The following is a 12,209-nucleotide window of genomic DNA, read 5'->3' on the forward strand; positions in this document are numbered from 1 at the left end:
TGCATGCAAGTCAGTAGTAGCCACAGGAAATAAGCTTTTCTTGCTAATATCGCTGTTTAATCAGTTGCAACTGAGCCACTTTCAAGTGTTAGTTAAAAAAAATCTTTTAGCTATTAAAGGGAATCTTGTTATATAGAAAGAAAATAAGAGCATATATGATGCGGTGATCGCCAGCTTGCTTGGGCGGTGGCAGAGGTACGCTTGGAGTCGGGCACGTCTGTTGGAGTGGTCCATCTGTCAGATGTACTAACATATGGAGTGTCAGTGCTGTTCGACCTCCTCCAAGAAGAGGTTTGATTTATTTCTGTTTAGGAGAGCACTGAACTGAATGATCACTACGATTATTTTTCAGAGATTGTTGCATAATTATTTATTTTGCACAGGATTACTTTGGTGTCTGTTCAGAGGTGATGATCAAGGACAATGTTGTGGTGGTTTATGAGGTGCTGGAGGAGATGCTGGACAATGGCTTTCCGTTGGCAACAGAGTCTAATATTCTTAAGGAACTGATAAAACCTCCCACTATCCTGCGAACAGTTGTCAACACTATCACAGGTACAGGGAAACAAAAAGTAGATGAACTGGGGAGGCCGTGTGGCAATATTCCTCCATAAGGAAATTAGGAGACATGGGTGAAGAAAATGTTTGTTGTCTCATAGCACTCTGAATCCCAGCACAGCTGTATTTAGGAAGTCCTGTTTTAGTGCTTTGCCTAGAAGTTCCTTCCAGTTCCAGTGCTGGCTCCCCTGCTGCTTTATTTATTTTTTTTTTTAGCCAAAACAGGCAGATTACATTTACAGTCACAGACACAACGTGACTTCCTGAATGAATTAAGTTTGGTGTGGGTTTTTTGTTGGGGTGGCTTTTTGGGGTTTGTTTTGGTTTGTTTTTTTAGTTATTCTTCTCCATGCCTTACTGTGGTATGTTTTAGAGCTGCATGTCAGAGAGATGTAAATTGTAGAATACAGACAGTGAGTCTGGAAGAGTAATTTGCTCTCCTACAAAGAGACAGAGGTTCTCGGGGATTAATTACAGTTAAGATATATGAGGCCGAGGACTTGTTCTGAAGCGTTGTCTAACTTTCGTGGTTATTGTGATTGCCTTTCATTTTTCAGGAAGCACTAATGTGGGTGACCAGCTTCCTACTGGACAGCTATCAGTGGTGCCTTGGAGACGTACTGGTGTAAAATATACCAACAACGAGGCGTATTTTGATGTTATTGAGGAGATAGATGCAATCATTGACAAATCGGGTAAGGAGGTTGCTTCTGGCTAAGATAAGGGTAACTTGTCCTGATAGAGTGATTTAGGTTTTCAAAGAGGAGCTCCCTCATCTAAGTGTGGGATGGTCTCTTCCTGCTCTTACTCTGGAATTTTGCCAACTTGTAGGTGCTATTCAGTCAAAAATTTGAGAGAGGTCCCAAGGTTTTCACTTGTTCTCATTCCTGAGGTCTTGTAAAGCAATTCTATATTGGGAAAACAGAAGGTGAGTGAAAATTGTGCGTAGTGCTATCTCCTTAGCTTTTGTGCATCTTAGTCTTGTTTGAGATGGGAGCTCTTGTCATTGGCCATTAAAATGCACGTTGCTGGTGTCAGTGGTTCATATTCGTACGCATCTTCTCTAGGAGTCCTTGGGAATGAGAAACATGTTGAGTGGGCAACATAATGAGCCGTGACATTTCATAAAGATAATAAATTTCCTTCCTCACCATTGATAGTTTTTTCCACTTTGGGATTTTATTTTTATCAGGTTCATATAACCTGTGTTTACTTTATTGTTACAGGTTCCACAATCACTGCTGAAATCCAGGGGGTAATTGATGCTTGTGTCAAGCTGACTGGGATGCCAGACCTTACTCTCTCCTTTATGGTAAAGCTCAAGGATGTATCTTTACTTAAGTATTTTGAAAAAGGTTTCCCAGCTCGGCTGCCAGAATCTCAGTCTCATGCTGTTGGGTTCCAGTAGATCAGAACCTGGGTATGCCAAAGAAAAAGCAAAAGAACTGACAATGGAAACTCGTAGTGAACTTCAACTTTGAGCCTAAAGGTTTTATTTTCAGATTCTTTGTTAAAAGTACTATTAGCGTGTGCTGTGACTAAGTTTCTGAGATACAGTGGTGCTTTAGGCATCAGTGCATCATTCAGTGTGCATCAGTTTAATAATTCAAAACGACTACATTTCTAAAACAGGATGGAGGTTAATGAGTACTGTTATCACACAGAGGTAACGGCATTAAATAGCTTAACATGTCTGAATGTAGATACGTTCAAGCGGGCAGAGCTCGTCGAAGGGTAGACCCTTCATGGATAAAAGATGGAGAAGAGGAGGTTATTTTAAGCAGTACTGCTTTCACTAAGCTGGTGACTTCCTTTTCTTCCAGAACCCTCGGTTATTAGATGATGTCAGCTTCCATCCATGTGTGCGTTTTAAGCGCTGGGAGTCAGAGAGAATACTCTCCTTCATTCCACCTGATGGAAATTTTCGCTTGCTTTCCTACCATGTCAGTGCTCAGAAGTAGGTGATGAATGTAGTGCTGTGAATTACAAAATTTGGATCTTCCTGGCTAGGAGGGGGGGGGGAAAAAAAAGGCAAGATCAAGTGGCATGTTGTGCCAAGTGACGTAGAGGTGCACGGTAACTTGCACTTTTCTTTTTTAAAAACACACATTTTCTCCTTGTTTGGAGCAGTGATTCTGTCTTTTTCTTTTTTTTGGTCAGTCAGCATTTTTCAAAGACTAGTAGCAGATCAACAAACTAGAGGGGGAAAGAATTAGGCAGTATAGAGTAACCAAGCTGTTGATTTCCTGTGTTTATAAAAAAAACCCCTTTTGGAATAAAACAAGATCGTGTGATATCTTGTTAGTTTTGTTACATCTCTCTTAATAGAACTACAAGTTTTTGTCCACTGTTGGCATGCTTTTGTAGAAGCAGCTTACCAAGTATTAATTTGGGTTATAGATGCTAAAGCATTTTGTTACTTTGTCAGACTTATCTCAAGTAGGTGAAAACAAGTGAGAAAACAAAAAAAAAAAAGAAAAAAAAGGCACAAACCTGAAGTTGAAGTGCTGCTGCACTACCTGGAACTACTTGCCAGCTTGGTTGTGACATGCAAAAACATTCCTTATCTTTTGCCCAGGACTCCTGTCATACTGGATATAGTTACCTGTCCTGTAGAGAGGTAGAAAACTAAGATACAGCAAACTTGATTTTAAAAAAAAAAAAAAAAAGTGTAATTAAGATTTGAGAACAGGATTCTGAATTTGCTCTTAGATCAAACAAATGAGTGTAGAATTTCTGTCTCTTGTAAGGAGATTGGTTTTCAGTGCAGAAGGCAAGAACTGCATCAGGAAAAGCAAAGATGAAAGTGAGAGACTGACAAGGACTTTCTGTTCGTGTCTTTATTCTAGTCTTGTGGCAATTCCTGTCTACGTTAAACACAACATCAGTTTCCGTGACAGCAGCTCACTGGGACGTTTTGAGATCACGGTGGGGCCGAAGCAGACTATGGGGAAGACTGTAGAGGGAGTGATGGTAACGAGCCAGATGCCAAAAGGTGTCTTAAATATGACCCTCACATCCTCCCAGGGAACACATATCTTCGATCCAGTTACAAAGGTGAGAGGAAAGAGAGAAATTAGATTTTTTTTTTTTTTTTAATTTATTTTTTTAACCTTTCAGCAAATGGAGTTGAGCTGCTGGTGTTTACATGAACGTTTCCTTGAACAATGCTTTTCTGAAGGCAGTATCTTTTCTTAGGGTGAGAACTGGCCCATTGCATGTTAGAAGTTGTCTTAATCCCCACAACAGATAGCTCAGTGTCTGAGTGGATTGTAGTTCTGGTTGCTTGGTGTGTGCTGAAAATCCAAGAACTGGTATTATATGATGAGGCATTAGTCTGGTGGATGCTTTACGAACTTCTGCATATCTAGTTGTCCTGCCTAGTACTGTCCATTAGACCTGGTTCTTTGCAAACACTGAGGATTTGGGTTGGTAAGTGGATTTTGATTTGTTTTGAGGTGTTCTGGTTTTGTTGTTTGGTCCCTGGCCCCTCAGAGTTCACTACTTTTTTTTTTTTTTTTTTTCTTATTACAAACAAATTTGATGGTTTACCCACCGAAGAACCTCAAGCAGCTCAAACCTGCTTCAGCCACTTTGAAATGAGGGAATTCTGCATTATTTTTGTCACTATTACACACACGAAATGGGGCCTGTAGCACAAGTAGTGGAAATGGCATCCATGGTAGGCTTTTGGGGAACCTGATGGAAAGAGAGAGGGAGAACAAAGGTCTGAGGCCGCTGCTCCTTAAGCCCCTCTGGTGTCTGTCCGATACGAAAGGCAAGATACTAGGACAAAGACCTTTTCTATAAAGAAACATTAAAAGCTGTCACTGGAAGGGGACTTGTCTTTAGAGGGTGTTACAGCATTTATGTTTCACTGCTGCATTTTCTGTTCCTTGAAGTTGCTGTCGTGGGATGTGGGGAAAATAAACCCCCAGAAGCTGCCAAGCCTGAAGGGGAGCATGAGCCTGCAAGCTGGGACATCAAAACCAGAAGAAAACCCCACCATTAACCTGCAGTTTAAAATTCAGCAGCTGGCTATATCTGGTAAGTGACTGTCAGGTAAACAAGCTGAATATTCTCTGCTATGTCAGTGCAATCTCTGCTAATAGCTGAAGTTGGTCTGCAGGCCTTCTGAAGTATGTTCTCTCTGAAACATGTTCTTCAAGTAAAAAAAATACTGTGCTTTGACTACAGATACATGGATTTGTTCTCTCTGATGCTCTGCGAAACAGCTTAGCTACATTTCCTTGCATTTCATGCTTACAGACCTATAAAGAATTTTAGGGTATGGATGTGCTAGTAAAAAAATGATTCTGACAATTAGCAGTTGTCAGCTTTTTTCCACTCTGTTTACTGCTTGCTAAAACTTTCCCTGTGCTTTCTGCACCTCTAGTGTGATCTTCTGTGGCTTTATCCTGAACGCCTGTGTGCTTTGTTTGTGCAGCAGTCAGTCTTACACTGTGTTTGTTTGCCTTTAGGACTGAAGGTGAATCGCTTGGACATGTATGGGGAGAAGTACAAGCCTTTCAAGGGGATAAAATACATGACTAAGGCTGGCAAGTTCCAAGTCCGAACCTAGAGGATCCTGATAGTGAGGAAGAGCACTTTCCTGTTTCTCCTGTCCCTGGCCGTTAGATGCAGCCTCTTGCCCCATCCATCTGTCTAGGGTTGCTCCCTTGCCTGTAGAATGAGCAGGAGCCAGTGCTTAGAGTGCTGGGGAGCAGGGAGAAGTAAGGTTGACCTGAAACCATCTCATCCTTAGCTGAGTCTGAAGTATTTGGACCAGTGACCGATGGGAGAGGTGTTCAAGCCCCTTGGGATTAGTGGGTCAGCTATGTAAGCTTGTATCACCTTCATTTTTGTTTCTTAAAGGAAATTATGGGGATTTATTGCCTTTTGTAATTCCTCTTCCTTGTATTTTGGTTGGCTTTTGTCCCTTTGTAGATGATACAAAGTTGAATTTCCACAAACTTCAGCTCCAGTGTGATGATCCAGCATCTGCCTTTCTCTGTCACTGGGTGTTAGGGTGGAAAGCTCTATAGTTCTTGTCAGCAGAAAGGTCATCTAGCCATTCTGCCTTCAAGGGACTGGAAAAAGTGGAAAGGTAGATTGTCCCACCCAGGATGGGAAGTTAAGAAGCCTGAGATTGGGGATGGTGCCACCGAGGGAGGAAGGGAAGAAGTGGATGTTTTTTCTAGATATTTTATAAGCCATTTTGGTTATCAGGTATCTTGAATCTCTGGAGATAGACTGGAAACCCATCCACATCTTAGTATAGTATCCTGTGAAGGGCTGACTGTGGCACATGTGATCTGGTAACTGATGGGTGGTGACATCTGAATGTAATTCTGCTTCTCTTATTTCATCAGTATTTGAAGGTAGGGATTCTTCTTTGGGGAGTCAGGAAAGAGACAGAGAGGCAGGAGAATTTTTGTGGAGGCATAGCACTCTTGATGGCAACTGAAGCTGTGGCTAAATGAAGATGATCACTATCCTAGTAACTTGTTGGAACCTCTTTTTGTCTCTGCTTGTCTGTTACAAATGAAGGTGATACCGCTGTTCTCCTGCTCACTGTCTTTGAAAGAACCGTGTCCTGGTACCTTTGTAGTGTTGCTGGCTGTCCTACCTCATTCCAGTTCTTTTACCGATCAGCTGCTGTGCAGGTGGATTCAAGCCTATGCTGCATTTTTCACTGGGACCATCCATTCTGCAGGAGCTGTTGCTGCATCTGCCCATTCCAGACAGTGCTGCATCTCTCTGTACAGCATAAATATGAAATGAGAGGCATCTGCACTGTTCTGTACTGTCTGTAATGTGCTCTTTGGCCACTAGATGCTCATGTGTTTTCTCTATGGTAGCAGAACTCGTCCCTAAGCTGCTGTACATGTGACTACAGCATCTATCAGGTGGCTCTGGAGTCCACCATGTACAGCTCATGCTTGTGAACAGAATAAGATGACCCTAAATGAAGGATAATGTACATTCTGGTTTGCATGTGATGGATACTTGCAGTGGATGAGTGGCATCTTGCTTGTGGAATTCCAAGTCCCAATGCAGCTGATGAATGCCACAGCAGATGGCCTTACTGCTGAGCTTGTTCAGTGCAAATATAACCTTCAGCAAGGGCATCAATAAAATTCATTTCCACCTGTCATCTGCGTCATTTCAGAGTGGTTTGTGTGTGGTTTACAAGAAATACAGTTGGTACTTGAGGAGGAAGGTAAATCATGCCAATTGGACTGTGGATAGCGGATGCCTTGGGGAGATAAATGCAGTTGGGATTCCAGCCCATGAGTAAGTCACTGTCTGCAAAGCTGAAGTTAATTACTTTCTTGGTAATTTTTCTTAGTGTTTCCCAAAAGGAGTGTTGAGCTTTTCCTAGAACCTTAGTGAAACTCTTTAGGAATGCAGCTGAACTATTTTTGTTTACTAGGTAGGGTTTTGGGTACCAGGCTAAGAGCTGTGCTTTAATTATGAAGACAATGAAATGGCTCTTCACCTTCCTGCTCCTCAAGTGCTGATATTGTCCTTTAGCTTTGTAGTTTTGTTTTTAAAGTATCTTTTCTTTCCTGCTAAAGTGATTGATGTTACTTGAGATCTTGAAAGGCTTCTTATATGCATAAGGGTGTCCGGCCTTTATGGCAAGCTTTCTGTATCAGTCTGAGACGACTGCAAGTTCTTACGGAATGAAAGCTGAAGCAGGGCAGAAGGGGAAGGCAGAGAGCAACATCAGTGAGATAACATGGTAGACGATGAGATAAGGAGTTTTGAGGTGAGATGTGAGGTGTAGCTGTGTGCTTCAGTTACAGTGAATGCTGATCTTGACTCAGGTTCTGAAAGATCTAGAATATCATGCGATCAACTGCAAAGTGAGAAGATGAGGCAAGCAGGTGGCAGTCAGTATTTATTGTCTTAGACCTTGTCACAAGATGGTGCTACTGTGTGCTGGAAGAAGACAAATAGAGGAGAAAACAGGGTAAGAAGAGGAAGAGCTGATGTCACAGACTTGCAAACCATCTCAGGGATTTTTATCAGGGAAGGATGTAATGAGTAAACAAGCCAGAGAAATGCAGTTAAATACACTGAGCGAGGTGGCAGCAAGTGTTGAGAAATGAAACACAAGAAGTTAAAGCAAGGCTGGAGAATGTAAATTCTAGTTATTGGATTGGGATTTGGTTAAATCTCCCAGATTAAGATCTATTAGAAAATGAGGGATAAAGAAGCATTTGGGACTATTTGGAGTGGATTCTGGGCCTTCCTTTAAGTCAGCCACAGAGAAGACATCACAGAAGACAGACCAGGATGGAAGGAAGCAACCAGTGCAGAGATGGCAGCTGAGGCTTGTGTAGCTCTGTTGTCACCTTGAATATTTCACGTAAGGGTATTTTCAAGGAGCTGGTAAGGACTGTGATGTAAAACTGTTTTCTGCAACTTACATTTTTGTAGGATGTATTTTTCTAGAAGACATCAGTATGAGGTTCAGTTATATTTTATCAGTGGCTGTTAGATCACATTGAACTCAAATAATGTATGTATTTAATAGACGCTTTGAGGTGTAGAACAACAGTTGCGTTCCCGATGACGCTTACCTGTGTTATTAGTTGGAACAGTTTTGGTTGTTTTACAGGCTGCAAATATGTGTCAGGCTTGTGAAACCCAGGATAGCCAGGCACAGCAGCACTTGGAAATGGGGTTAGGGGAGAGGAATGGAAATTAATTTGTCTTTTTCTCAAGGTTAAAACTTAATAAAATACAGTTAACAACAACAAAAAAACACACCAAAAACCTGAACTGTGACCCTTTTTAAATAAACATTTTGGGTTTTCATCCCCTTTCACTGTCTGGAATATGGGACTGATTGCTGAAGCTAACTGGACTTAGAGGACCGTTTCTCTGAGGATATTAGAGAAGATCTCTTTGAGGTCAGTTTCTAAGCTGGTAGCTAGGAAGACATGGACCATTGGTAAAGTTGCCATTTACAAAACCCATTTGAGGAAGCAGTGGGCATCCTTACCAAATCTCTCTTCTGTACTTTATTATATAAGCTTTTCTATTTGACTAGAGGCTGTGCTAGTAGATCATCAGAGAGCTCCTTCAAACTGTGAGAGTAAACATTTTGAGTTTCAAGTTTCCCAAATACAACAGACTAGTTTTCTAGCTGCAATGCCTGATTGATACTGAAGCTAAACTCCTTTTGTAGCCTCAGTGTAATTTTTTCTTATGTAAAATGGTAGTCACACCTGCTTTCTCTGACTTTATAAAACAACTGGACAAGAGAGAATCTCTCAAAGAGGCTCTTAGGGCATGCAGAGATACCACTTAGCATCACATGGCAACTGCAATGCACGCAAGTAATGCTTGATTACTGAAATTCTAATTAATGGTGACTGTGTTATACCCGTCCTGTCTTCTGTTAAAGGACAAATGCAGCCTTGTGACATCTGACTTGATTTTTACTTGTGGATGTAAATCTAGCAGGCACCTAAAACTGCTACCATTACACTTGTCCTTTGTTCTGCCCTGCTGCAATAAAGAGAGAGCTTTTGCTTTCAGATCAGATGTTAATGCACAGAAATTGAATAGTCCAAAAATAACATGTTGATTCTGTGGCAGATAAGGCTGGTGTGAAGATTTTTACCTATTCCATATTTATTTAAATATTTAGTTCCTACCATGAGGAAAAGCAAGTGGAAGAACATCATGTCCTAACAAGCATGCCATCTCGGATTTGCTCAAAGAGTTTAAGCTCAGACTCAGTTAATGAATCAGTTCCAAAATGAAAAAGCAAGTAGTATATTAATATGGAAATAAGCAGCCCATGCCCACAGCTTTGCTCCTTCTATTGGAATCAAGCTGAAACCAGCTTAAATAACCAAAGTAAAATAGGATAAGGACAGAGCTTAAGCCTGACTGGAATGTCTTCCAAATTTACAGCCAAATAAGGAGGGAGATGAAGTTTTCAGGAAATTAAATCTGTCCCCTTTGCCTTCAGTTCACATCCATTCCCAAAACAACGTAGCTGTTTGTGGGTGTGTGATGTTCTCTGTTAGTTTATTCTCTTGGGCCAAACTTTATTTTTAATTGTACTCCTGTGATTTGGTGCACGGAGAAAGCTTGGGGATGTGAGGGGAAATGAGTGTTGGCTTCTGATAGCCTATAATAAGGACAGGAGAGTAATTTGAGAGTGTGCCCTTCCCACACAGTGCACTTTGTCTTCCTCTTGTACTGAAAGTCATAAGCATCTGGACAGATAGGAAGCCCTGTCAGCATCCTTAAAGCACCCAGAAGGAAGCTGCGAGGGCACGGCCACAAGACTGTGGATAGTTCATTTTTCTTTCTCAGGGTTTCATGTTGTCCTGAATCCAGTCCAGATAACGATTCACATTTGTATAAACGCCAGGTATGTCTTTGCGGCCACAGCCTATTCCCCAGCTGATGATTCCAATTAGATACATACGATCATCCTTCATACAGACCAGAGGTCCTCCAGAGTCACCCTACAGAAAAGTACCGGGTTAGTAACAATCTCATTTTTTATTTGTTTGGTTTTGTGTTGTTTTTCCCCCCCCACTGGCTTTAGTGGTGCACTAATGTCTATGGAAATACCCTATGCAGTATGCTTACAAATCAAGAGCTCTTACTAACACCACTTTTTTGTTCCAGACTCCTTCAATGCTCCTCTTGTGGGGAGAGACCCCAAAAAAATTTAACTAACACTAAAGCATCTTAACTTTGTATGGTGCTCACTTATGAAATGTAGGTGAGATGTTGATAAGAACAAAAAGGAATGTGCTTATTCAGGCTGTACAGATCCAGGGTGTTTTATACTGCTGTGTGTAGCAGTAAAGCAAAATTATTAAAGAGCTCTTTAAACAGAAAGGATGTGGATTGAATGCATGCCCTCCTTTTTCCTCATGTTACAGCTGCTCATTCTTCACCATCTGTTGGCCTTTAGTTGCCTTTTCTCCACTTTTCAGTAGAGCAGCACCCCCTTCCTCTTATAGAACCTCCTGCTGAGTGTTTTGCACGCTCACAAAAGAGAAAATAGTAGGAAATGCTGATGAGGTGGAGTTTCCTGCTCAGTTTTGTGGTATTTCCTATATTTAGGATTTTTAGTCTGTATTGTTCTGGTTTGCTTGGTTAAGTGTGGCCTGCTGTCCCAGCTATGAGGGGCAGGGGAAGAAAAAAGAAAGAGGAGTCAGCAGTTCTGTTCTGTTCAACAAAAGTCTACTAGAACTTCCAAATACAGAACTTCTTTAAACTATTTTCTGAAGCTTTTTGTGTGGTTAGCTCAGACTATCAAGGACAGAACTAAAACGAAAAGAGGAACAGAACTGGGTTTACCTTGCAGGCATCATCAAGGTGCCTTGTGTCTCCTGCACACAACATGTTGTCTGTGACCGTCCGGTTGTCTAGATGCTGTGTTGTGCACTGACTGGCTGGAAACAGTCTGACGTGGCCTTCCTTCAGGTGCTCTGAATAGAATGGAGAAACTGAAAGAAAAATGACAATATAAATATGTATGTACGTGTATATAGATGAAAAAAAAAAATTGCAGTTCAGTTTCTGTAGTTTAGGGGACAGTAGACAGAAGTAGCTGGGGGGGGGTGGATAAAATAATATTTCCTTGCCATAGGGTCTTTTTTAATTCTTGGGGCGTCTGCTTTGGTAGTGAGAATATCTTAAATCTAGTCAAGAGAGAATATTGCTTCTTTAGCAAGCTTAAATGCTAAAGAGGTTTCGTAGGTTCCACATTAAAGACTGATGGATTTCTTGGGTCTTTAAGTCATCTTTACACAGCTAAATCCACCCAAATGAAGTCACGGGAAGTGCCCATGAAAATCACTAACTGTATGAAACGGGATCCTGACTTTTTAGTATTAGACTCGCGCTAACAAAAATCAGATGTCTTGTCGTACACAATACTGCGTAACTGGATAGGAATGTACGCTTCTGTTATGTTGGAATGAGAGGGATTTTTTTGTTTTGGGTGTTGGTTTTATTCTCCTGCATAGCTGCAACTGAACAAAGCTGAAAGATGTCAGGATTGTTGTTTTTCAGCCTAGTTTTGAATTACAGTTGCAGCATCCCTTCCCTCTCAAAGAGTTCATCCTGTACTCCCTGTAAGCAAGGCTGACGACTAGCTTTAAAAGCACTTTAAAAATATTTATATGTTAAATCTTCAAGTCTCTTCCAAAAAAAACCCCTCTGGGTTCAAATCATCATTACGTCTTGTTATAATGGATGCTTCACAGTCTCTTTCTTAAAGAGTTTACAAGTTGGAGAATAACAAGAAATTAGTAGAAAGTGCCAGTAAAATGAGAGCTGAGGGTTTTTGTTTGTTTTAAGTATAGGTCAGGCTGTGTATACTTTCAAACAAGTTTTCTTCCTGTTTGTTGTAGCTCACTTTAAAAATCATTTAGACAGCCTTTTAATATATCTCTGGGAATGTTATTTATTTTTTTGCTGCACAGACAATGTATCTTTTAGAACAGTGCAACTCCGTGCAACTGTGCAGTATATTAAATCTTGACAGAAGTGTATTTCTGTCAGAATGACAATCCCTAATTACAGTCAGTACAGCAGAAATGTGGCGGCCCTGACTGCAAACTCTATCTTTCCTGCCTTGTCCATTGTGCCTTTTTTTG

The 12,209-nt window shown here is 41.1% G+C and overlaps 2 protein-coding genes across 2 annotated transcripts in view; one reads left to right on the forward strand and one right to left on the reverse strand.

Annotated features, from left to right (window-relative positions):
- Positions 1-352: 352 nt before the first annotated feature.
- AP3M2 (adaptor related protein complex 3 subunit mu 2) lies at positions 353-5,530 on the forward strand (the record flags this gene model as incomplete). Its single annotated transcript, XM_010176259.1, has 7 exons — positions 353-555; positions 1,116-1,253; positions 1,785-1,870; positions 2,382-2,515; positions 3,408-3,615; positions 4,461-4,605; positions 5,040-5,530. Coding segments are annotated over 7 exons (1,015 nt in total), but the record flags the coding sequence as incomplete, so codon positions are not given.
- Positions 5,531-9,899: 4,369 nt separating this feature from the next.
- The window catches only part of PLAT (plasminogen activator, tissue type), an 8,296-nt gene continuing 5,986 nt past the window's right edge, over positions 9,900-12,209 (reverse strand). The window contains exons 12-13 of the mRNA XM_010176149.2: positions 10,906-11,054; positions 9,900-10,058 (exon numbers count right to left, since the gene is read on the reverse strand). Of these exons, the coding sequence (XP_010174451.1) occupies positions 9,900-10,058; positions 10,906-11,054 (308 nt within the window). The remainder of the gene's footprint in view (positions 10,059-10,905; positions 11,055-12,209) is intronic.

The sequence above is a fragment of the Antrostomus carolinensis genome, unplaced genomic scaffold (genome assembly GCF_000700745.2).
Source record: "Antrostomus carolinensis isolate BGI_N321 unplaced genomic scaffold, ASM70074v2 scaffold14200, whole genome shotgun sequence".
Classification (NCBI taxonomy): domain Eukaryota; kingdom Metazoa; phylum Chordata; class Aves; order Caprimulgiformes; family Caprimulgidae; genus Antrostomus; species Antrostomus carolinensis.